This window comes from Heptranchias perlo, chromosome 5 (genome assembly GCF_035084215.1).
Source record: "Heptranchias perlo isolate sHepPer1 chromosome 5, sHepPer1.hap1, whole genome shotgun sequence".
In the NCBI taxonomy this organism is placed as follows: Eukaryota; Metazoa; Chordata; class Chondrichthyes; order Hexanchiformes; family Hexanchidae; genus Heptranchias; species Heptranchias perlo.
This window is the reverse complement of record NC_090329.1, coordinates 21,561,011-21,588,454: the sequence shown is the minus strand read 5'-3', so window position 1 is coordinate 21,588,454 and position 27,444 is coordinate 21,561,011. Positions and strand designations below refer to the sequence as shown.

General features: G+C 45.9%; 1 protein-coding gene across 4 annotated transcripts in view; it reads right to left on the bottom strand.

Moving 5' to 3' along the window:
* Positions 1–15,449: 15,449 nt before the first annotated feature.
* The window catches only part of agt (angiotensinogen), a 66,198-nt gene continuing 54,203 nt past the window's right edge, over positions 15,450–27,444 (bottom strand). For all 4 annotated transcript variants that reach the window (XM_067984085.1, XM_067984084.1, XM_067984083.1 and 1 more), the window contains exons 3-5: positions 24,693–24,951; positions 23,447–23,594; positions 15,450–17,794 (exon numbers count right to left, since the gene is read on the bottom strand). In XM_067984085.1, the coding sequence (XP_067840186.1) occupies positions 17,612–17,794; positions 23,447–23,594; positions 24,693–24,951 (590 nt within the window). In that variant the 3' untranslated portion in view covers positions 15,450–17,611. The remainder of the gene's footprint in view (positions 17,795–23,446; positions 23,595–24,692; positions 24,952–27,444) is intronic.

The window sequence follows — 27,444 nt, the reverse complement described above, 5'->3', positions numbered from 1 at the left end:
AGTAGTTGAGGCGAATAGCATAGATGCCTTTTAAGGGGGGGCTAGATAAACACATGAGGGAGAAAGGAATAGAAGGATATGTTGATCAGGTGAAATGAAGTAAGATGGGAGGAGGCTCGCGTGGAGCATAAACACCAGCAAAAACCAGTTGGGCCGAATGGCCTGTTTCTGTGTTGTATAATTCTATGTAATAAATTCAGATACAACTCCTGAATCTGGTGAGTTGGGGATCTTTTGAAACAAGACAAACTGGGCCAGCCATACCAAGGGCCCCAGTTCTGATCCCCGGCCTGTACGGGGTTATCTGACCCAGCTCAGGCAGCAGTGGAGGCTGCCGGCAGCATTGCGATCCTCTGTGTCGCCAATCCAAGAATGGCAAAGGCCACTGAGTGTTGTACTCCTGATGTCTGTTCACTGCTGGGGCGGGGGGGCCCTGCTGGGAAGTGCAAGTGTTGGGAGAATAGGATTAGCCTTGTATTTGATGCCCCTCCCATAGTTGAAGAGCTTGCTGTCGCTATCCAGTCTCGCATGTGAAGAACATCTGCTTGGATAAGATACCAGGGGGCTGGAGGGGAATGTGGTCCACTGCCTTCAGTTCAGGGTATCTACCTACACGTGAAACAGAATCCACAAGGGCTGAACTTGCGGGTAGAAGTTATGTTACAGTCATATAAAGCTATGGTTAGACCCCATCTGGTGTACTCCGATTTTGGTTCTAGGCATAGCACCTCAGGAAAGATATTGGTCTTGGAGGGGGTGCAGCGTAGATTCACCAGAATGATACCGGGGCTTAAAAGGGTTAAATTATGAGGACAGGTTGCACAGACTAGGCTTGTATTCCCTCGAGTATAGAAGATTAAGGGGTGATCTAATTGCGGTGTTTAAGATGATTAAAGGATTTGATAGGGTAGAGAGAGAGAAAAACTCTTTCCTCTTTTGGGAGAGTCCAAAACCAGGGGCATAATCTTAAAATTAGAGCTAGGCAGTTCAGGGGTGATGTCAGGAAGCCCTTCTTCACACAAAGGGTAGTGGAAATCTGGAAAACTCTCCCCCAAAACTGAGATTGATAGATTTTTGTTAGGTAAGGGTATTAAGGGTTACAGAACCAAGGCGGGTAAATGGAGTTAAGATTTAGATCAGCCATGATCTAATTGAATGACAGGAAAGGTTCGATGGGCTGAATGGCCTACTCCTGTCTTATGAACTTCCAGTTGGTGAAGTTCACATTACAAGCACAATGCATTTGCCCCATTCTCATTTTATGGGATTCATGTCTGAATAAAGTAGCCCCACATACAAGCACATTAACTATTCAGATGCCAGAAATTTCCCCCTCCTACCCCATCCCCACATACACACTGCAGCATAGCTGCATGAATTGAATTGCATTCATGGTTTATATCTTCCACATTCTTCCCCACTCTTCAAACTCTGAACAATCAGCAAATGAAACGACGGGCACTGTCCCTTTATTCTATTTAATTCCAATAATACATTCTATTTACTACTTTCAGCTCTTTGACACAGTGTAATCCCAACTAAATAGCGCAGTCACTACTCACAAACTATACTGATTCTTATTGGTTGCAAGAGTGAGGTGTCATAAAACCTTTTGGGATACATTTAAAAACATAAGAAATAGGAGCAGGAGTAGGCCAATCGGCCCCTCGAGCCTGCTCCGCCATTCAATAAGATCATGGCTGATCTGATCCTAACCTCAAATCTAAATTCATGTCCAATTTCCTGCCCGCTCCCCGTAACCCCTAATTCCCTTTACTTCTAGGAAACTGTCTATTTCTGTTTTAAATTTATTTAATGATGTAGCTTCCACAGCTTCCTGGGGCAGCAAATTCCACAGACCTACTACCCTCTGAGTGAAGAAGTTTCTCCTCATCTCAGCCCCTTATTCTAAGATTATGTCCCCTCGTTCTAGTTTCAACCATCCTTGGGAACATCCTTACCGCATCCACCCGATCAAGCCCCTTCACAATCTTATATGTTTCAATAAGATCGCCTCTCATTCTTCTGAACTCCAATGAGCAGAGTCCCAATCTACTCAACCTCTCCTCATATGTCCGCCCCCTCATCCCTGGGATTAACCGAGTGAACCTTCTTTGTACTGCCTCGAGAGCAAGTATGTCTTTTCTTAAGTATGGAGACCAAAACTGTATGCAGTATTCCAGGTGCGGTCTCACTAATACCTCCCTGTATTTATATTCTATCCCCCTAGCAATAAAAGCCAACATTCCGTTGGCCTTCTTGATCACCTGCTGCACCTGCATACTAACCTTTTGATTTTCTTGCACTAGGACCCCCAGATCCCTTTGTACTGCAGTACTTTCCAGTTTCTCGCCATTAAGATAATAACTTGCTCTCTGATTTTTCCTGCCAAAGTGCATAACCTCACATTTTCCAATATTGTATTTCATCTGCCAAATCTCTCACCCAGCCTGTCTATATCCCCTTGTAGGTTTTTTATGTCCTCCTCACTCTCTACTTTCCCTCCCATCTTTGTATCATCTGCAAACTTTGATATGTTACACTCGGTCCCCTCCTCCAAATCGTTAATATAAATTGTAAAGAGTTGGGGACCCAGCACCGACCCCTGCAGAACACCACTGGCTACTGGTTGCCAGTCCGAGAATGAACCATTTATCTCAACTCTCTGCTTCCTGTTAGATAACCAATCCTCCACCCATGCCAGAATATTACCCCCAATCCAGTGATTCTTTATCTTGAGCAATACTCTTTTATGTGGCACCTTGTCGAATGCCTTCTGGAAGTCTAAATACACTACGTCCACTGGTTCCCCTTTATCCACCCTGTAAGTTATGTTCTCAAAGAACTCAAGCAAATTTGTCAGACATGACTTCCCCTTCGTAAAGCCATGCTGACTTTGTCCTATTAAATTATGTTTATCCAAATGTTCCGCTACTGTCTCCTTAATAATAGACTCCAAAATTTTACCCACCACAGATGTTAGGCTAACTGGTCTATAATTTCCAGCCTTCTGCCTACTACCCTTTTTAAATAAGGGTGTTACATTAGCAGTTTTCCAATCTGCCGGGACCTTTGCCGAGTCCAGAGAATTTTGGAAAATTATTACCAAAGCATCCACAATCCCTACTGCCACTTCCCTCAAGACCCTAGGATGTAAGCCATCAGGTCCAGGGGATTTATCCGCCTTGAGTCCCATTAATTTACTGAGTACCAATTCCTTAGTGATTTTAATCGTATTTAGCTCCTCCCCCCTAGAGCCCCCTGTTTGTCCAGTGTTGGGATATTCTTAGTGTCCTCTACCGTAAAGACTGAAACAAAATATTTGTTCAGCATTTTTGCCATCTCTATGTTTCCCACCATTAATTTCCCGGTCTCATCCTCTAAGGGACCTACGTTTGCCTGAGCCACCCTTTTTCTTTTTATATAACTGTAGAAACTCTTGCTATCTGTTTTTATATTTTTTGCTAATTTATTTTCATAATCTATCTTCCCTTTCTTAATCAATCCTTTACTTACTTTTTGCTGTCTTTTGAAGACTTCCCAATCTTCTATCCTCCCACTAAGTTTGGCTACCTTATATGTCCTTGTTTTTAGTCGGATACTATCCTTAATTTCTTTACTTAACCACGGATGGCTGTCATTTTTACACCCTTTTTTCCTCAGTGGAATATATATTTTTTGAAAGTTGTAAAATAACTCCTTAAATGAACACCACTATTCATGTACCGTCTTACCCTTTAATCTATTTTCCCAGTCCACTTTAATCAATTCCGCTCTCATACCATCATAGTCTCCTTTATTCAAGCTCAGTACGCTTGTTTGAGAACCAACCTTCTCACCCTCTAATTGGATATGGAATGTAACCATGTTATGGTCACTCATTCCAAGGGGATCCTTAACTAGGACATTATTAATTAATCCTGGCTCATTACACAGGACCAGGTCCAAGGTTGCTTGCCCCCTTGTAGGATCAGTTACATACTGCTCAAGAAATCCATCCCTAATACACTCAATAAACTCTTCCTCAAGGCTGCCCTGCTCAATTTGATTTGTCCAGTTAATACGATAGTTAAAATCCCCCATAATTATAGCTGTTCCCTTATTACATGCCCCGACTATTTCCTGATTAATACTTCTTCCAGCAGAGTTGCAACTATTAGGAGGCCTATATACTACGCCCACAAGTGTTTTTTTCCCCTTATTATTCCTTATCTCTACCCAAACTCTTTCATTATCCTGATCCTTTGTCCCAATATCTTTTCTCTGTATTACAGTGATTGCTTCCCTTATTAACATAGCCACCCCACCTCCCCTTCCTTCCTGCCTATCCTTCCTGATTGTTAAATACCCTGGCATATTTAATTCCCAGTCGTTGTCACCCTGCAGCCATGTTTCTGTAATGGCCACAAGATCATACCCATACGTAATTATTTGTGCCGTTAACTCGTCCATTTTGTTACGAATGCTACGTGCATTCAGATAAAGAACTTTCAAATATGTTTTGTGACACTTAGTTCCTGCTTTTTCCTTTAACACTTTACCTTTTACTCCATACCTTCTGTCCCTTCCTGACACGCTTTCCTCTGTCTCCCTGCTCAGGTTCCCAACCACCTGCCACAGCTTTGATGCTGGGTTAATCGCCTTACGCCTTCTAGTTTTTATTTTATCTGTCGTGCCTGAAGTACACTTTCTTTCTGCTGCTCCCTTTCACTTGTTCTTGAACAACTGTTTGTACTATTTGTGTTGTAGATTTCCCCTGGGTCTTCCCCTCTCTTGCTGCTCTCAACTTTATTCCCTTCTGACTCCCCGCTCAGGTTCCCATCCCCCTGCCACTCTAGTTTAAATCTTCCCCAACAGCACTAGCAAACACCCCCACGAAGACATTGGTCCCGGTCCTGCTCGGGTGTAACCCGTCACGCTTGTACAGGTCCCACCTTCCCCAGAACCGGTCCCAATGTCCCAGGAATCTAAATCCCTCCCTCCTACACCATCCCTGCAGCCACGCATTCATCCTGTCTATTCTCCTGTTCCTATACTCACTAGCACGTGGCACCGGTAGTAATCCTGAGATCACTACCTTTGAAGTCCTGCTTTTTAATTTATCTCCTAATTCCTTAACTTCACCTTGCAGGACCCCATCCCTTTTTTTACCTATGTCGTTGGTACCGATATGGACCACGACTACTGGCTGTTCACCCTCCCACTCTAGAATGCCCTGCAGCTGCTCCGTGACATCCTTGACCCTAGCACCAGGGAGGCAACATACCATCCTGGAGTCACGTTTGCGGCCGCAGAAACGCCTATCTTTTCCCCTTACAATCGAATCCCCTATCACTATAGCCCTGCCACTCTTCTTCCTCCCCTCCTGTGCAGCAGAGCCACCCGTTGTGCCCCGAACCTGCTTATTAATTCAATAATATAAACATAGGTACAGTAACAGCAGTTTCCTCATTAACTCATTGTTCGTTTCCACAATATTTCACTGGTAACAATGACCCACTATATTCTCGATTGAACAGGTTATTCAGTTACTCTTTTTTGCCGTAAATGCTACATTCACCAAGGCCAGCAAGTTGGTGCTGAGGAATGGAACAACTCTACACTTGATTACTCCAACGCCCTTTTGGCCTCCACTTAGGCAATCTCACGGCAGGTTAGATACAGAGTGAAGCTGCTATCTCTAATAAAAGAAAAACTTGTATTTATATCACGCCGTTCACGACACTGAAGTACTTTTTGAAGTGTAGTCACTGTTGTGATGAGGGGAAACGCAGCAGCCAATTTGTGCACATCAAGCTTCCACAAACAGCAGTGTGATAATGACCAGATCATCTGTTTTAGTGATACTGGTTGAGGGATAAATATTGGCCCAGGATACTGGAGAGAACTCTCCTGCTCGTCTCCAAAACAGTGGCAATGGGATATTTTACCTCCACTCGAGGGGGCAGAAGGGGCCGCAGTTTAATGTCTCATCTGTTTAATGGCACCTCTGACAGTGCAGCACTTCTTCGGTACTGCACTTGGAGTGTCCACCTAGATTTTGTGCTCAAGTCTCTGGAGTGGGACTTGAACCCACAACCTCCTGACTCAGAGGCGCAACTACTACCAACTGAACCACGACTAATGCATACAGCTATGCTTTCACTACAAGCTATGTTCACTGTCCATTGGGAGCTTCCCACTTCTGTCAAATATCTGCAAACAGGCACAATGTGGCTGGCTGTCGTATCAGAGTTACAGAAATGATGTACAGTCTAACTTGAGTTGCTTTGCAGCTAATGAGTGGGTTGTGTAACAGCAGAAATCCTAGTGGAGGACATCCATCTTCAGTAGAAGGACTTAAAAGGCTCCGGAAATGTTTATATAAATGTGTGCGGGGGGAAAAAAACATTAATTAAATGTTTAAATCACTCTAGCTCCAGCCCTGGAATTTCCTGGATTCTAGAACAATAGCACAAGTACGACATAATGCTGATTAGCTGAGCAAAAGATCAAGGAAATTTGGGTGACGCCTGAATTTCCTCGATCTTTTTCCCTGATTCTTTGAAGCCACCACCAAAAATCCTCTGTCACATGTTTCCACTTGTGCAGCAGAGACCAGAACTAAGGGCCATAAATATAAGATAGTCACTAATAAATCCAGTGGGGAATTTGGGAGAAACTTCTTTAGCCAGGGAGTAGTTAGAATGTGGAACTCACTACCACAAGGAGTAGTTGAGGTGAATAGAATAAGGTGCCTTTAAGGGGAAGATAAATAAATACATGAGGGAGAAAGGAATAGAAGGATATGCAGGTATGGTTAGATGAAGTAGGGTGGGAGGATGCTTGTATGGAGCATAAACACCGGCACAGACCTGATGGGCCAAATGGCCTGTTTCTATGCTGTAAATTCTAAGTAACATGGCTGTGCCCTCTGTAAAAAGCAGCTCGTGGTGAATTTCCTTGAATTTACACCAGTTCTGAAAGGCACAAGAGGACCCAAAGTCATATTTCTGGTGTTTATGATTTTGCAGCTTTTAAAAAAAATTCTCGTCGTTGGGATTGATTTTTGATTCCCCTTCCCCTGCAGTTAATGGGTGTGTGGGTAATGGCCCCACAGTGGGGTCAGTACCTTTAACATCAACACTGGCAGTGTGGCTAGCTCCAATTCGAAAGGGGCCTCACGCCAGGTGTTCAAAGTGCTCCTCCGGGACCCACACAGAAATAACCTGGGCCTCTTACCACCCCCCCTCCCCCGAGACCCCCCTCTCTCTCTCACAATTTACAGCCCCCAGCCAAATTTCAGGCTTCAATCTGGCGAGCTTCACCGGGACACCTGTTTGGTGCCCTGTAGCTCGCCTGGCGAATTTAACTGAGGCCGGTGCCTCAAGATCACTGGGGGGGCCTGTTCACTGCCTGAACAGGAGGCCGTCCACTGCACTCCACCGGCCGGTCCCTAAAAGTCGTCGGAATGATTTGTATTAAAAATGGAGAAACTTCCACAATTGCATTTTCTCCGTCAAATGTACATAAATGATGGTTTGATGGCTCCAAACTTTAATTTTCACGCACAGAAGTAGGGCGATGGCATCAGTTTGCCAGTTTCCTGGGGCCCTGATTCTTTCCCGCCGATTTCCGCTTGTTTCATGCCAGTTTTTTACGTTCCGGCATTTGCTAATGAGATTCTCGGACAATTCCTGCAGAGGGGCGTAACTTTCCGGTTATGCCGCATCAGGAATTTCCGGTGTAACTCGCCGATGGGAGGATCGGCGTAACTTTCCAGTTACGCCCCATCAGGAAATTCCGGTATAACTTCCCAATGGGAGAATCAGCTTAATTTTCCGGTTATGCCGTTTCGGGAAATTCCAGTCCACAATATAGTAACAGTCTCAAGCTGGAGAAGACTTTCGACCCATCAAGCCCACCTATTCACACTATTCTCTTGGTGCATTTCTAATAACCCCACATCCTGTTTGTTGACTAGAACCTGTCTAATTCCTTCTTGAAGCCCATTAATGTTTCTTGTCCCACCACCCGTGTAGGTAGTCTGTACCACACACTGGCCACCCTTTTAGTATAAAGGTTCCTCCTGCATTTCCTATTTTTTTTCCGTTGTCCTTAATTTGTAAATATGACCCCTTATGCTTAAATTCTGTACCTGACAAATCTTACATACATTTTGTCTAAAGCTTTCATAATTTTAAACACAAGACAGACTCAATTGGATCAATCGATATATTGTGCAGTTGGCCTTGGAAAGTAACATATCCAACAGATTGTTTATGCACTGAAGAAACCATTGCCAACCTTGAATGTTTCTGTTTGGATTGCAGTGAGCTCGGGTGAACGCCCTGGAGATCAGGTGGAGTTTAGCTACAAAGGGTACGTGAAACTGAGCTCTAGATTGCCCACAGCTGCAGTGTCTCAAAACCAGACTGCGCTGCTAACTGCAAATGAGCAAAAACCCAAGGTCCTTGTAGTGAATAAGAAATGTAGAATGTTGTGTAGTGGAAAAATATCTAACAAGAAAAATTAGACAAAATACACAAAATTAGACATCACATACTACCAGGCATTCATTTCAATGTTACCAGGCATTAATCCTGTTAATACCAAGCTCTAAACCCATTATTACCAGGCATTAATCCTGTTAATAGCAGGCATTAATCCCACTATTACTGGGCATTAATCCTGTTAAAACCAAGAACTAATCCCATTATTACCGGGCATTAATCCCAAACATTAATCCCATTATTACCGAGCATTAATCGTGTTAATTACAAGCACTAATCCCATTATTACAAGGCATTAAAACCATGTTAGCAGGCATTAATTGCAAACATTAATGTATTGTTACTAGACATTAATCCCATTGTTACCCACTAATCATATCGTTATGAAGCATTATTATTAGGTATTAATCCTATTGTTAACAAATGATCCCAGTAATACCAGGTATTAATCCCATTGTGTTAGCTGTCGCTCAGTGGGTAGCACTCTTGCCTCTGAGTCAGAAGGTAGTGGGTTCAAGTCCCCACTCCAGAGACTTGAGCACATAATCCAGGCCGACATTTCAGTACAGTACTGAGGGAGTCCTGCGCTGTTGGAGGTGCGACTTTTGCATGGGATGTTAAACCGAGGCCCCCTCTGCCGTGGCACTATTTTGAAGAAGAGCAGGGGAGTTGTCCCTGGTGTCCTGGCCAATATTTATCCCTCAACCAACATCACTAAAACAGTTTATCTAGTCATTATCACATTGCTTGTTTGTGAGACCTTGCTGTGCATAAATTGGCTGCCGCGTTTCCTACATTACAACAATGACTACACTTCAAAGAGTAGTTCATTGGCTATAAAGTGCTTTGGTAAGTCCTGAGGTAGTGAAAGGCGCTACACAAATGCAATTTCTTTCTTTCTTTGAGGTGCTTGAAGACAGTGTGTCATCATCTAGGTCATGGAGTGCAATTGGAATCCCCAGGAGGATTTCTGTCCTCCCACTTTGTTTGGCTGCACCTGAGACAGTAACAATGGTCAGGACAAGAGGCCAGGGAGACTTACAGAATTCTCCTCAGCCAAAATGGTCCCCCCAAAAAATGGAGCCTTCACAAATGGACATGATCAACAACAACAACTTGCTTTTATATAGCGCCTTTAACATAGTAAAACGTCCCAAGGCGCTTCACAGGAGTATTATTAGACAAAAATTGACACCGAGCCACATTAGCAGACATTAGGACAGAGGCTGGATATTCTGCAGCGAGTGACTCACCTCCTGACTCCCCAAAGCCTTTCCACCATCTACAAGGCACAAGTCTAGAAGGAGTGTGATGGAATACTCTCCACTTGCATGGATGAGTGCAGCTCCAACAACATTCAAAAAGCTCAACACCATCCAGGACAAAGCAGCCCGCTTGATTGGCACCCCATCCACCACCTTAAACATTCACTCCCTCCACCACCAGTGTACCATGGCTGCAGTGTGTACCATCTAAAAGATGCACTGCAGCAACTTGCCAAGGCTTCTTTGACAGCACCACCCAAACCTGTAACCTCTACGACATAGAAGGACAAGGACATCAGAGACATGGGAGCACTACCGCCTGCACGTTCCCCTCCAAGTCACACACCATCCCTGACTTGGAAATATATTGCCGTTCCTTCATTGTCACTGGGTCAAAATCCTGGAACTCCCTACCTAACAGCACAGTGGGAGAACCTTCACCACATGGACTGCAGCGGTTCAAGAAGGCGGCTCACCACCACCAGGACAAGGGCAATTAGGGATGGGCAATAAATGCTGGCCTTGCCAGCGGCGCCCACATCCCATGAGTGAATTTAAAAAACCTCAAGTTTATGGAGGGTGCAAGGTGAGATGCTGGCCAGGGGAGCATTGGGATAGTTGTGTCCAGAGTCTGGAGGATCTGCAGTGTTGGTACTGGGAGATGGTCAGCTCAATAAAGTGCGACAAACATCCCTGTGACGCAAAATACTGCACCCAGCTTTCAATAAAAACTAATCCTCAAAAATCCAAACGCCCGTTTCATGCAGGTAAGCAGCTCGGAATATTGTACAGTGCAGTGCAGTGGTTATGTTACTGGACTAGTAATCCAGAGGCCTTGCCTAATAATCCCGTAAAACATGAGTTCAAATCCCGCCATGGCAGTTTGAGAATATAAATTCAGTTAAAAAAGCTGGTATCAGTAAAAGTGACCAGTTTTTTAATTGAGTTTTTTGATGAGGTAACAGAGAGGATTGATGAGTGTAATGCAGTTGATTTTGTGTATATGGACTTTCAAAACATGTTTGATAAAGTGCCACATAGTAGGCTTGTCAGCAAAATTGAAGCCCATGGAATAAAAGGGACAGTGGCAGTATAGATATGAAATTGACTAAGTGACAGGAAACAGAGAGTAGTGGTGAACAGTTGTTTTTCGGACTGGAGGAGGGGTATACAGTGGTATTCTGCTTTTTTTGATATATATTAATGACTTGGACAATTTCAAAATTTGCAGATGGCACAAAACTTGGAAGTGTAGTAAACAGTGAGGAGGATAGTGATAGACTTCAAGAGGACATAGACAGGCTGGCGGACACATGGCAGATGAAATTTAACGCAGAGAAGTGCAAAGTGATACATTTTGGCAGGAAGAATGAGGAGAGGCAATATAAACTAAATGGTACAATTCTAAAGGGGATGCAGGAACAGAGAGATCAGGGATGAGGGACTTCAGTTACATGCATCGACTGGAGAAGCTGGGGTTGTTCTCCTTAGAACAGAGGAGATTTGATAGAAGTGTTAAAAATCATGAAGGGTTTAGATAAAGTAAATAAAGAGAAACTGTTCTCATTGGTGGAAAGGTCGAGAACCAGAGGACACAGATTTAACATCATTGGCAAAAGAACCAAAGGCGTGTAGGGTGTTTTGGGGGTGTTCTCACCCTATTGATCGGTGCCGATATCGGGTCCCCGGTCTAGCCCAGGAACACCTATACCTCACGGATCGGGGTCCAGGAAAAACGGGACTTATGCTAACGCACCCGGTGATGGATCACATAGCCGAATAGCACAGAGAACACACAAACTCAGTGTTTGATTTTTGAATTGCAAGGTTGGTTTTATTGTACCACCAACATGAAGAAAATGATGATTAAAATGGTCCTACGCAGTACATTGGGTTACACACGCACTACAGTACACTACCCCACTAAACTAAGAGGTTGGTGGGGACCCTGGAGACACATATCACACACATACACACGTGGTCGAGGCTCACCAATCCTTGCGCACTTGCAGGTCTGGCTGACCTATTCTCTCCCGTAGGGTTCGTTGGTTTCGCTGGAAGCCGCTCTCCTCTCTGAAGAGCTCGGGTGGCGGAGGAATCAACCCAAAAGTCAGGGCTGAGTTGCATGAGTGAGGATTCCGAGAGATAAAAAAAGGAAACGGGGGTTTCGGGCTTCCACTTTTATACCCCTCTCTTACAATAGTTTTTAACGTTAAGGTTACTTCAATGTTCGTTTAAAAGTTCTTTCAAACCCTCTTAAAAGTCCTTGATGGGTTTCGATGGCCCCTTGTCTTGCTGCAGTTGCCTCTCTCGATGGGCTATTGTTCTTTGAATTAATGCTGATTGTTGATCACCTGCTATACAGGGCTCCTTTTGTAACCAACGTCCTAGGTGTTGATCGGTTTTGCTTTAAAACAAAGACATGGCCCCACCATGTCTGGAGATGTGATTCGCTGGGTGGTGACTGTTTAATTCAACCTTGTTTTTTTTCCCACATTCCACTGTGTTTTGTTGATTCGTTTGGTGACCTTTCAACTGCACCTTCCATCTTAGAATTTTGGTCAATGGCCAAATTTCACAGACTCAGGGAAAAGGTGGAATTCACTGAATTCTACAACCCCCCCTTATGAGGAAGCGAGTCCCTCAGAGGACGTGGATTCCTCTAAAAATACTTTTCCCCGGTTGATGCTTCCGGGTGCGGGGGGTGGGTGGGGTGGGGGTGTGTGTGTGTGTGTGTGTCGGACAGCCCAGCGATTCCAACCAAGCTCTCCCTCCCCCGTTACACTAACTCGGGGAGGCATCCCCTCGTTGATTCCCTCCTCAGTTACACACATATTTTCAAAATCAACTTAACTGTACATGTGAAACATTACATCACAAATTCCGACATCTGACCTTATGTTACAGAAGATGCTTTTTGGTCAAACTTTTGCCTACAAAGGATTGTTCAGGCTTTTGGACTTTTCATTACGGAGAACTCAAAACTTTAATTGCAGAGTTTAAAACAATTCATCATAGCTTGTTGTGCATCTCATGGGCTCTATATCGGAGCCCCGATGGGTCTTTCCAGCAACCAGTCCCGTCTGTGCCGGAGAATGTCTCGATTCCCGACGCAAGCTTTTCCTATCAGGTACGGAATCATGAGAAGCTGTAACACAACTAGATCATGTGAAATTATTCAGATCCACGGTGGGATCTCTATATCTAAACCGAAGTCCCAGCATGGCGGCGATACCATATCCAGGATTGCTGTCCCTATCTCTCTACTGTGCTGTTCCAGTTTGTAAAAATGAGCCTGGACCATTTCCACTGCTTTAATCAAGGTGATCAGGCAGAGGTGGGATGTCATACCCAAACGTGGCCAGATACCTCTGCAAGTCCCCCACAGAATCATTAATTTCCAACCGTAATTGCTTCCCTGCGATCGGAAGCAGTTGCTCATTCCCAATCTGTACTTTGGTGCTGAGCTTAAAGCAGAAGGTGCTTTCGGTCACAGAACACCATGTGTCCTCGTGAACCCTGTACCTGTCCACCTCCGTGGTGATGCAATACGTGCCGTTCCCGGAGTATGCCACCTGAGGCGATACATGATCCCCATCCATCGCCTCCATGGTACAACTCAACGGCTCAGTTCCCTCTGATTTAAACCCACACACCGGTTGATCAAACGGGTTCAGATGCTGAGGGCACAAGACAAGGTGTTCCCCATGCATCTGACATCCCTGCAGGTCACTCCCATCCAGACCGTGCTCCCACTGGATCACGTATGCTGGGACCTCCCGTTGTCGCACATGGACACCGTTCCTTATCACCCAAATGTTCTCAACTCAGTATACCGGCGCAGGCCTCTGACCCCTGCTGAGGACCGGTAACCGTAACACTATCCCCATAATTGTGTGGTTCGACCGGCCGCAGTCCATTGGAACTGGGAAAGCTTCCGAGGCCGACCGAAGCTGACACAAACTCAGCTCATTGTGGTACGGACTGATCGCTGCGAGGTACCTGTTCGTGACCCACGAAGGGACGTGACCTTCCCTAAGGTCTTCCAAATTACTGCGTCCTTCATTTAACAGCCAAAACACGCAAGCGTCGTTCCGCGCCGCCTGAGCGGAGGCATTCTTCCGTTATTAAGGCGTTTATGGTACTAGCATGGGACTCAAGCTGGGCGATCACCACGCAAGTGGATGGTCATTGCTTGGTCCTCATGCAACTCATTCGTAACAATCTCGTTCCCGTCCCCCAGGACCTTTCGCATCTGGTTCCTGAGGGTGTTTATCTGCATTTGTAACTCAGCATTATCCAGACTGTTAATCACCGACATTCCCGTACTGAACGCAGTCGCTGCATCGTTTATCAGTCGCCGCTTGGACCTACTAGAACCGGCGCCTTCCCCATCGCTTCTCTCAACATTTGAGTGCATGTTATTTAACAGATCCTCACCGTAGCTTGATTCATAGAACTGATGGTACATGGTTCGGAGCAATGTCTTGTACAATTGCTCCGTCTCTGCCGGACACCATGATGGTGACTGGACTCGCGTGAGGTTCAGTATCACTGAGACGATCTAATGGTGTACCCCGTGGTATAATACCCTTCCCGTGGGGACTAACACTAACCCATTCCCGGGACCCGGTGTGGTGTGCGGACAACCTATCTCATCTTCCCTAACCGCTCGGGGTGTTGGCGGGGGCCTCTTCTCCTGTGTAACAATCTCGGTGGCATTTATTGTGTTGTAGGGATCCAGGGACACACAGGAAATGTGACCCCTGTGCTATCCCATACCTGCCCCTTCGTCCTGCCATTGCCGCTGGAAGGCAATCGACACACCCTTCGGACAGACCCACAACGATCCCCACACACACACACAAATAAATCCCTTGTTCCTCCTTCCACCACTTGTTCCAACACACTTCTACACCCCCTCGTTTCCCTGTGATAGTCCGGTAGGTGTCATTCCCTAGCCTCTCCCAGGCTGCTGTGGCGTTGTCCTTGTCCTGATCTAACTTCCTCAACCACCACCATCTTCCCAGGGAATTGTGTCCCGCGCATCTGAGGCAGACGCGCTTGCCTTCAGCTACCCTGACCCTGTTGGCGACTATCCGAGTCCGGAGAAATTGCACGGATGCTTCCCCGAAGGTGTACCCAGTCTCATTCAGGGCTACGGGGAAAGAGCAGGGGAGTGGGACTAACTGGATTGCTCCTACAAAGAGCCGGCACGGGCTCAATGAGCCGAATGTGCTGTAACCATTCTATGATTCTATGACCATGAAGCTGTCAGATTGTCATAAAAACCCAATTGATTCATTAATGTCCCTTTAGGGAAGGAAACCTGCCGTCTTTACTCTTGCTCCTATTTTCTATGTTTCTATGTTTCTGTTACCCGGTCTGGGTCCATATGTGACACCAGTCAGCGTGCTTGACTCTTAACTGCCCTCTGAAGTGGTCTAGTAAGACACTCAGTTGTATCAAACTGCTACTCAGTGGTTCAAGAAGGCGGCACACCACCACCTTCTCAGGGATGGGCAATAAATGCCGGCCTTGCCAGCGATGCCCACATCCCCAGAATGAATGAAAAAAATATACATGCCTGTGTCCACTCACTGCAAAGCAATAAACCACAGCCAATTTGAAGAGCTGAACAGGTTGGTAAGGGTGATGTTTAAAAAGCAAAATTACTCAGCACGACAACTCATTTGAAGATGCACGGTTTATTTTTCACAAGACTCCAAACTCATTTTAGCACATTGTAAAACAGGCGACACATAAGGTGTACATAAGAACACACATGGACACGCCTGGTATCATTTGCTCTTGAATACGGTCTTGGCTTATGACCCACCATCACCCCCATGTACCAACACACCATTGGGGAGACAGTCAGCGTGCGACTAGAAACAAATCCGACACAAGCTACCAACGCCAGATCGATACTGGGACAGGTGTCACAAGTTAAGGTGGTTCTCTGGGGTAGAATTTGCTGTGCAGGTGGTACTGATTCATACTATGCCGGATGCAGTATACTCTAACATGGTGTACTGATTCAAACTGTGCCGGGTGCAGTATACTCTAACATGATGTACTGTTACAAACTGTGCTGCGTGCAGCATACGCTACATGATGTACTGGTACAAACTGTGCTGGGTGCAGTATGCACTACATGATGTACTGTTACAAACTATGCTGGGTGCAGTATACACTACATGATGTACTGTTACAAACTGTGCTGGGTGCAGTATACACTACATGATGTACTGTTACAAACTGTGCTGGGTGCAGTATATGCTACTTGATGTACTGGTACAAACTGTGCTGGGTGCAGTATACTCTACATGATGTACTGGTACGAACTGTGCTGGGTGCAGAATACTCTACATGGTGTACTGTTACAAACTGTGCTGGGTGCAGTATACACTACATGATGTACTGTTACAAACTGTGCAGGGTGCAGTATACACTACATGATGTACTGTTACAAACTGTGCTGGGTGCAGTATACACTACATGATGTACTGTTACAAACTGTGCTGGGTGCAGTATATGCTACTTGATGTACTGGTACAAACTGTGCTGGGTGCAGTATACACTACATGATGTACTGTTACAAACTGTGCTGGGTGCAGTATACACTACATGATGTACTGTTACAAACTGTGCTGGGTGCAGTATATGCTACTTGATGTACTGGTACAAACTGTGCTGGGTGCAGTATACTCTACATGATGTACTGGTACGAACTGTGCTGGGTGCAGAATACTCTACATGGTGTACTGTTACAAACTATGCTGGGTGCAGAATACTCTACATGATGTACTAGTCCAAACTATGCTGGGTGCAGAATACTCTAATAGGAGGGAACATAGGAACAGGAGTAAGCTATTCAGCCCCTCGAGCCTGTTCCATCATTGAATTCGATCATGGCTGATCTGTGTCTTAACTCCATCTACCCACCTTGGTTCCATAGCCCTTAATACCCTTGCCTAACAAAAATCTATCAATCTCAGTTTTGAAATTTTCAACTGACCTCCGGTCTCAACAGCTTTTTGGGGGAGAGAGTTCCAGATTTCCACTCCCCTTTGTGTGAAGAAGTGCTTCCTGACATCTCCCCTGAACGGCCTAGCTCTAATTTTAAGGTTATGTCCCCTTGTTCTGGACTAACGCCGATTACATCTTCTTCCCATCTCCACTCACAAAAGGCAGTGTCTCACTGGGGTTCAATTCCACGGGTGGATAGAAGAAAAAAAAACAGAAGAAAACCCAGATTCAATCTTAAACACAAACTCTCAGTACCTGGGGCTAGTTTCTCCATCAGATTCCCTGTTTTCACATTTGAGATGGGGCTGGGATCCTGATGACTTGCATTAGTTCACCTAGTGAGGCACACCCAACATCCCGGAGTACTGAGCAGTAATGTGTGTCAGTGCCTTCACTGAGGGGAGGGTGTCATTGCACCGTGACCAGTTTACATGGGCAGCTTCCATTATAAATGGGGACATTGGAAGTTATAATGACAAAAGTTGACAGGAAGTGCATGTAGATGTAACTTTTTAAATATATTATCAATGTATAAAACTTTGAGGATCCCTTCTCACCATAATTACCATCTCTGATGGGACGATTTAGTGCCATTTATTTCTATAATTTTATTTTTAGTTGCTTCATCTATTCTGACCCAAGAACACAATCATGGAAATTACAGCCCAGAAGGAGGCTGCTCAGCCAATCAGCAGAAATATCTACTCCGATCCCATTATCTCCTATCCCCGCCCTTTCCCAGGATCCTTCTACGAACACTACGTTTTCCGGTGAATCTTTCCGTGAGCGCATCTTACGTTAAAATATTTTTAATTCTGGTTTTCAGAGCTTCTTTACTCTGCCAAGAAACAGCAGTACGTCCAATGTCCCATCATAAACTCGAAAAAAGAAAGGCTTGTCGATCCGAATCTCTGTCACGACGGTCGTGTTCCTGAACGGAACGTCTCCAGTAGGTGTTGGTTCTTCCCCATCTTCCGTCACTTCAAAAATAACGTTTTGCATGACCTAAAAAAAAATAAAAGCAGGACTTTTAATGAAGGGAGGAAGCTCGCAGAAACAATTCTGAAGCAACCACAACAACTTGCATTTACACAGCGCCTTTAACGTAGTAAAACGTCCCAAGGCGCTTCACGGGAACAATTCTCAAACAAATATTTCTCACCGAGCCAGATAAGGAGATATTAGGACAGGTGAACAATAGCTTGGTCAAAGAGGTAGGTTTTAAGGAACGACTTAAAGAAGAAGAGAGAGGTAGAGATGCGGAGAGGTTTAGGGAGGGAATTCCAGAGCTTAGGGCCTAGGCATCTGAAGGCACAGCTGCCATTGGTGAGGTGAAAGAAATGGGGGATGTGCAAGAGGCCAGAATTTGAGGGACGCAGAGATCTCGGAGGGTTGTAGGGCTGGAGGAGGTTACAGAGATGGGGATGGGCGAGGCTGTGGAGGGATTTGAAAACAAGGATGAGAATTTTAAATTCGAGGCGTTGCTGGACTAGGAGCCAACGAAACGTCTGAATAAACCAAGACATGTTTGAGAGTCTTGTCTGTATTGGGACTATTTCAAATAGACCAACGGAGTGATGCTGGGCCAGTCCTATGCCAATCTGAAATACACACTGCAAGTGCCCCTCCCAAGAGGGTGGCACCACTAATAGGAGAGGTGTATCCGAACTAAAATTGTATGCGAGTTAGATTAAAATGTTTTCCTTCTGGGCAATGATACAACAATACCCTGTGGTGCCCACCGATTGCGGAAGACATTGGGGGAAAAATTGGATAAGGGTCCGTTCTGGGCGAGGGTAGCGTGATGAGCTACCACCCCGCGCCCGATGGACCCGACACAGGCGGCGTATGAACTTCGTGCTGCCTGCTACTTACCGTGAAATCTCCGTGCAGCAAGCACTACCCTCGCTGCTGAGAGGCTGCTCGGAGAATGAAGAAGTTGGAAATGGGGCGTGCACAGCGCACGTCATCAGCAGCCTGCACTACTTAAAGGTGCAGGCACATTTCAAATGGCAGGTACACAGCCAACTAGGAGAAGGGAGAATGGCATTGTGAGTGTCTGCACCGGCAAGAGAGAGGGCTCCACAATTCTCTGGAGACCCTGGTGGAAGGCGCGGACTAAAGGAGGGCAAGCACGTACCCGCAGGGTGGCCGGAGACCCTCCAGACTACAGCTCCACAGGCATTGGCAGGATGTGGCGTAGGAGGTGAATGCAAGGAGCATTGCACCACGTATGTGGGTGCAGTGCCGGAAGAAATTTAATGATTTGACACGAGTGGTCAAGGTGAGTGAATGCAAGTGTCAAGTGGCACATCATACCAACTGCACCAATACTCCATGCACGAGACCTCCCGTCACCCACCCACCCATCAACAAACACTGCCCATCCATACGCAATGCTGCATCTCACCCGCACATAATACCACACTTGCAGGCCACACAACCCAACCACCACTCACAAGTCACACAAACTGGCAGCTATTCGATATGACAGGCACATCACCCACACATCTTGCAGGACACTCACTGACACAATGTCCTCTGTCTTGTAGGAGAAGGTGGTGTATAACACCCACCAGCAGGAGGGACCTGAGGCTGGACAGACACGTCTACACGTCCTCACCCCCCTATAGGAGACGGTGCTGCGGATCATTGGGCGGGCCGTCGCTGCAGCCGTTACAATGTGCCATGCTGGAGGTCCGGGCAAGGGGGTCTCTTCATATCTAATGATCCTTCTCCTTTTCCACATCTCCCTCCTCCCATAATCTTTTCTGACTCACGTGCTGCACATGCTGCCAGCTCGCACATCTTACTTGCTCGTCTCCCCACTCCACAACTCAACCTGTTTCCCTTTGTCATTGCAGATACCCAAGAACACGTGGCAGCACCGTCCGAGGAGAAGGAGGAGGAGGGGGACACTGAAGCCACACCATCACTCGATCTGACACTTGCTTCCACCAGCTCAGAGACTGTGTGTCCTTTAGAGGTTAGGTTAGAGGAGGGATCTGCACCTGGTGAGACACCGAGCACAAGTGCGCAGAAGCCGGGGCGGAGGGAAGGGATACCACAGGAACAAACTCACCGGAGGGCGAGGTTGCTCAGTAGTTCTGCTGCAGAGGTGTCAGATGAGAACTTTGATGGGCCAGGCTACAGAAGACGGCTGATGGGCGTACACCACCAAATGCTTGGGGCACTGGAAAGCCTGCCAGAAAGCCTGCGCACAATGAGAAGGGGCATGGAGGAGTCCAGCTCAAACTTGGCGCAGGGCTTTGCGCAGAGCTTGGAGCCCATTCTTTCTAACATGGAATGGGTGGTCACCTCCATCAGTGCACCTGTGGAACCCACCATGATGCAGTGTCTGATGACAGATGTCACAGCATCCATTGCAGCACAAACATCTGCCATCCAAGGTCTGACTGCTGCATTTGCAGCTCAGACTGCTGCTTTGGAAGCTCAGAGTGCTGCTATCGTGGCTCTGGGGACCACTGTGGAACGGGACTTCCAGGGCATCACAGCACTCCAGCAATCCGTTCTCCAGCCGATCACCAGGATTGCTGAGGCGCTGCCCCGGGAGAGTGGCAGTGGCGCCGTGGCAGTCGGACCTGTTGTCCTCTCTCAGGACGACAGCATTCCTGCTCACACCCCTGCCACTCCACCAGTGCCCCTGTTGATGCCTGTCGGCCAGCCAGGCCCGACTGCTGCAGCCCATGCTGAGATGGTGCAGTCTGAAGCCAGGCCCTCCGGCCCCAGAGCTGCTCGAGGTCGTCCTCCAAGGCCATCTGGACGTTCTTCCATTGAAGGCCAGCAACCTTCCACCACCCATGCTCCAGCCACTGGGGAAGCACCTCGTAGGAGCACTAGGATAGGTAAAGTCACACGAACAAAAGGCACTAAGGGAATGCACAAGGGTGAATAGTTCTGCAATGTTTGCATAATTTCATTTATTAATCCATAAATGAGAGTTTGATTTGGCATTTGGTGTTGGTTTTTATTTATGCGATGAGCTGAGAGGGATACCAATGTGTAATCAGATGGAGGGCGATTTGATTGTCTTGTGGGAGGGGAAAGGTGGGGAATGTAGGACTGTTGGTGAGTTGGGGGATGTAGTTCCAATTATTGATAGCGGGCACAGATCAGGCGAGCAAGTACAGCCCTTGCAGACAAGGCGTGTGGTTCCTGTTGCACCCTTGCGTCTTCCTCCACTTCCTCTTCCGGCTCCACCCCCTCCTCCTGCTCCTCCTCAGCCTCTTCCTCCTCTTGCTCCTCCGCCTCTTCCTCCTCAGCCTCCTCCTCCACCTCTGGCTCAGGATCTTCTGCAGTCATTAGTGGCAAAGGCTGGTCCATCATGATGGCGAGGTTGTGCAGCATGCAGCAGACCACCACGAATCTGCCCATCTGCTCAGGGGAGTACCGCAGGGCTCCTCCAGACCGGTCCAGGCAGCGGAAGCGTTGTTTGAGGAGGCCTATGGTGTTCTCCACGATGTTGCGTGTGGCAGTATGGCTCTCATTATTGGCCTGCTGTGCACGTGTGCGTGGATTCCTGACCGGTGTCATGAGCCACATCGTGAGGGGATTGCCCTTGTTGCCCAGTAGCCAGCCTTTGACTTGCCGAGTCGGATGAAAGATAACTGGCACGTTGGACTGCTGCATAACGAAGGCGTCGTGATTACTCCCAGGGTAGCGGGCATTGACCTCCGTGATTCGATGCGTGTGGTCGCACACCAGCTGCACGTTGAGGGAGTGGAAGCCCTTTCGGTTGACGAACACAGCCGAGTTGATGTGTGGGGCACACAGGGCAACATTTTTGCAGTACATGGCACCCTGCACCATGGGGAAGCCAGCAATGTGAGCGAACCCCTGTGCTCGCTCAGTCTGCTTGTCTCTGTTGAGAGGGAAGGTGATGAACCTGTTCCTCCTGTGGTACAGTGCGTCTGTGACCTCCCTTATGCAGCAGTGCACTGCATACTGTGAGATGTTGCACATGTCGCCAGCAGAGGCCTGAAATGCACCTGAGCCATTGAAATTCAGCACTGCTCTGAGGCTGCAGTTGTGGCCGTACAGGTTAACAGATCTCGGTCACGGCTTCCTTGGTGAACCTCAGGCATCGGATGGAATCCTTCTCGGTCATGTTGAGGTAAGAGAATTGATCCTGGAAGGCCCTCATTGGGTAGGGCCTCCTGCTCAGTGCCCTGTGCCTCCTCGTCCTCCGTCTCCTTGCAGCTTGACCTGCTTTGCTTGGCCTCTCTGCACACTCCCAGTCATGCCCAATGCCCAACGGGGGCCCTAGCAGACCGCCCATGGTTGGCAGGAATGTTGTTCCAGCAGGGTTGTAACTTTCCGACCCGTAAGGCAGTACCTGCCAAAGCACTCTCAGTAGTGTAGGAACTCTCAATAAGAATAGGGAGCTTCAAAAAACACTTCCTACTCCTCCAGCAGCCAGAAGCAATAATCCAGCAACTAACCTGCAACACCTGTATGGCTGGTGGGGGATCCTTCAGGCACTGTAAGAAACGTTTAGATGGTCGGGGATAAGACTGTGCGTTGATTTGGGCGTTAAGGTCGAAAATGGTGTGTATCACTTTAAATCAGCATTGAACACTGATTGCAGCCATTTTCTCCCTACTTTACATGCTTCCAGCGTCCGGTATTAGCGCAACCCCTATACCAAGATGGCGTCTGGATGTCGGAGAGGCCGTGTAGCGCCGAAATAACGGGCTCTACATGGCCCAATTTAGCGCCCATTGAGTGTACTGCCCGATCTCCTTCCAGGGTCACCCGAACGTGCATACACTTACTTAGCTTGTATTCCCTTGAGTTTAGAAGGGTGAGGATGATCTAATTGAGGTGTTTAAAATTATAAAGGGATTTGATAGGGTAGATACTGAGAAACTATTTGCTCTGGTGGGGGAGTCCAGAACAAGAGGGCATAATCTTAAAATTCATATGGCATAAAATAAATTGCTCTTATGGCACATATTCCTTCATCTTTTATTACAGGCTGCAGAATTGCTAATATTCCAATCCTACAGCCAACAAAATGCTGATTAAAAACATACTATAAAATCATACGACTTAAATAAACAACAAACTAACTATACTGGTTATACATTTTCACGTACACAGCAATAAAGCAATGCATTTTGTAAAAAAAGAATAGAATAATGGAAAAGATACTGTGAGCTGTAAAAATTTCAATGAAATGGAGGAAAGATGTCTATGGGCACAAATACCAGATCTTTAAGATCAGAATTGCAAGTGAAAATAGCCATTACAAAGCATATATGTATTTTATATATAAAGGTATTGAATACAAAATCAAGGAGGTGATTTCAAATCTGTACGAGGCATTGATTAGGCCACAGATAGTATGTATAGATTTGGATGCCCAATTATAGGAAGAATCATGGTGCCGTGGCAAATGTGCAGTGCAGATTTACTAGGTTGAGATCAGAGATGAAAGAATACAGGTATTACAGGGAAAAATAGTAGGTCTGTATGGAAAGAGTGGGGCTAATTGGATCGCTCTTTCAAAGAGCCAGCACAGGCATGATGGGCCGAATGGCCTCCTTCTGGTGCTGCATGTTTCTATGATTCTAATTTAGAGCTAGGCCGTTCGGGGGTGAAATCAGGAAGCACTCATTCACACAAAGGGTGTACCTGGTCTACAGTCAGCTGTTGGTCATCGCTAAACCTGGAGTAATTGGCTTTGCCGCCCAGCACATCCAGCTCCTGCATCCTGCGGAAGAACTCTTTCACATCATACGTGCCGTCCCATTGGAACCGTGGCAAGACAACCCTCGCAAACCTGTGGGGTCAGTGCAAGGGAAAAAGAACATTTCTCCCTAATATGAACCAGATACCAAACAAAAAAACAAGTACAGTTTGTGACACATTGGGAGAAACTTACTGGAGGTGAAATTGGACACAGGTGGGGGACAGGATGTAAAACAGGCGGTGTCTCATTGGTCGCCCGTTATAGGCCTCGCCCAATATTCAAATATCGGGCCTGTCCTATAATGAGACTTTGCCTTTTTTGCAACCCCTGCCTTTGTCTAATTGCCCCTCCCTCTCTGCATTGAAAATATAATCGAGGGATATCTTCGTGTAATTTTTTTTTACATAAATGTTATGAGTATTTTGGTAGGAAGAATAAGGAGGCCACATTGGAAAATAAGAGTCTAACTGGGGTAGAGGAGCAAAGGGATCTGGGGGTACAGATACACAAATCACAAAAGTAGCGACACAGGTTAATAAGGCCATTAAAAAAAAGCAAACCAAGCACTGGGGTCCATTTCTAGAAGGACAGAATTGAAAACAGAGAAGTTATGTTAAACTTGTATAGAACCATGGTTAGACTACACTTGGAGTGCTGGGCACAGTTCTAGTCTCCATATTCTAAAAAGGATGTAGAGGTACTGGAGAAGGTGCAAAAAAGATTTATAAGGATGATACCAGAACTGAGAGGTTATAACTATCAGGAAAGATTGAACAGGCTGGGGCTCTTTTCTCTAGAAAAGAGAAGGCTGAGGGTTGACCTGATGGAGGTCTTTAAGATAATGAAAGGGACATAGAGAAAATGTTTCCACTTGTGTGGGAGACCAAAACTATGGGCCATAAATATAAGATAGTCACTAATAAATCCAATAGGGAATTCAGGAGAAACTTCTTTACCCAGAGAGTGGTGAGAATGTGGAACTTGCTACCACATGGAGTAAATGAGGCAAATAACATAGATGCATTTAACGGAAAGCTAGATAAGGGAGAAAGGAATAGAGGGTTTTACTTATAGGGTTAGATGAAGAGTGGTGGGAGGAGGCCCGTGTGGAGCATAAACACTGGCATAGACCAGTTGGGCTGAATAGCCTGTTTCTATGCTGTGAATTCTATGTAATTCTATAAGTACCCAGATTGAAGTTTGTTCAAGATACTGTTGACTGGCAGGGTGCTTTCGATGTTTTTCATCATGTTGGGTCGGACTGGCTGGACAAGCACCATGTACATTGTCCCGCTCATTGGGAGTTTAATCAGTGTGTATTCAGGAATGGTCTTGTACTGAAACCGGCCACACAGCGATATCATAGGGACCTGGACTTTCCTCCCCCCTTCATTGAAGAAATCCTGAAATTCTGTCCCATGACATTGAGATCTGGTTTTCCACTTTCCTGAGAGAAAATAAAAAGAGAGGATATTTTTACACACAGCGAGTGAAAGGAATACAACTTTAACGGTCTCGGTTTACCTGCTCCCGCAGAATTGGGCACATCTCCGACTGAGAGGAGAAGTTCCAGCCATCACAGTGGTCTGCCCCCTCACTCCAAGCTGACCTCCTGGCCTCAGGATTGTGTAAGTATTGGAAAGAAAGACTTGCATTTATATAGCGCCTTTTATGACCTCAGGACGTCCCAAAGTGATTCACAATCTATATTAATGTCTTAGATAAAGGGACCGAGTGTAATGTATCCAAGTTTGCTGACGATACAAAGCTAAGTAGTCTGGAAAGTAAGTTGTGAGGAGGACACAAAGAGTCTGCAAAGGGGTATAGACAGGTTAAGTGAGTGGGCAAGAAGGTGGCAGATGGAGTATAATGTGGGGAAATGTGAGGTTATTCACTTTGGTAGGAAGAATAGAAAAACAGAATCTTTTTTAAATGGTGAGAAACTATTAAATGTTGGTGTTCAGAGAGACTTGGGTGTCCTTGTACAAGAAACACAAAAAGTTAGTTTGCAGGTACAGCAAGCAATTAGAAAAGCAAATGACATGTTGGCCTTTATTGCATGGGGTTTGGAGTACAAGAGTAAGGAAGTCTTACTACAGTTGTACAGGGCATTGGTGAGACCTCACCTGGCGTACTGTGTACAGTTTTGGTCTCCTCATCTAAGGAAGGATATACTTGCCTTAGAGGCGGTGCAGCGAAGGTTCACTAGATTAATTCCCGGGATGAGAGGATTGTCCTATGAAGAGAGGTTGAGGAGAATGGGCCTATACTCTTTGGAGTTTAGAAGAATGAGAGGTGATCATATTGAAACTTATATGATTATGAGGGGGCTTGACAGGGTAGATGCTGAGAGAATGTTTCCCCTGGCTACAGAGTCTAGAACTAGAGGGCATAATCGCAGGATAAGGGGTCGGCCATTTAAGACTGAGATGAGGAGGAATTTCTTCACTCAGAAGGTTGTGAATCTTTGGAATTCTCTACCCCAGAGGGCTGTGGATGCTGAGTCATTGAATATATTCAAGGCTGAGATGGATAGATTTTTGAACTCTAGGGTAATCAAGGGATATAGGGATTGGGCAGGAAAGTGGAGTTGAGGTTGAAGATCAGCCATGATCTGATTGAATAGTGGAGCAGGCTCGAGAGGCCATATGGCCTCCTCCTCCTCCTATTTCTTATGTTCTTCACAGCCAATGAAGTACTTTTTGAATTGCAGTCACCGTTGTAATGCAGGAAACGCAGCAGCAAATTTGAGCACAGCAAACTCCCGCAAACAGCAATGAGATAAATGACCAGATAATATGTTTTTTAGGTGTTAGTTGAAAGAAAAATATTGGCCAGGACACCAGGAATCCACCACTCCTCCCACCCCGCTCTTCTTTGAACAGTGCAATGGGATCTTCTATATCCACTTAATAGGGCAGGAGGGTCCTTGGATTAACTTATCAGCTGAAAGAAGTCTCATCATAGATCCCCAATACTGTACATCTCATCAGAGATCCCCAATACTGTACATCTCATCATAGATCCCCAGTACGATACAATCATCATCGATCCCCAATACTGTACATCTCATCATAGATCCCCAATTTTGTAAATCTCATCATAGATCCCCAATATTGTAAATCTCATCATCAATCCCCAATACTATATAATCATCACCATAGATCCCCAAAACTGTACATCTCATTATAGATCCCCAATACTGTACATCTCATCATAATTCCCCAACACTGTACATCTCATCCTAAATCCCCAAGACTGTACATCTCATCATCGATCCCCAATACTGTACATCTCATCATAGATCCCCAATTTTGTAAATCTCATCATCGATCCCCAATATTGTAAATCACATCATCAACCCCCAATACTATATAATCATCAGCATAGATCCCCAAAACTGTATATCTCATTATAGATCTCCAATACTGTACACCTTATCATGGATCCCCAATACTGTACATCTCATCATAAATCCCCAATACTGTACATCTCCTCATAGATCCCCAATACTGTACATCTCATCCTAAATCCCCAATACTGTACATCTCATCTTAGATCCCAAATACTGTACATCTCATCATCGATCCCCAATACTGTACATCTCATCATAGATCCCCAATTTTGTAAATCTCATCATCGATCCCCAATATTGTAAATCACATCATCAACCCCCAATACTATATAATCATCAGCATAGATCCCCAAAACTGTATATCTCATTATAGATCTCCAATACTGTACATCTTATCATGGATCCCCAATACTGTACATCTCATCATAGATCCCCAATACTGTACAATCATCACAGATCCCCAATACTGTACATCACATCATAGATTCCCAATACAATCATCACCTGAGATCCCCAATACTGCCCATCTCATCATAGATCTCCAATACTGTACATCTCATCATAGATTCCCAGTACTGTACATTG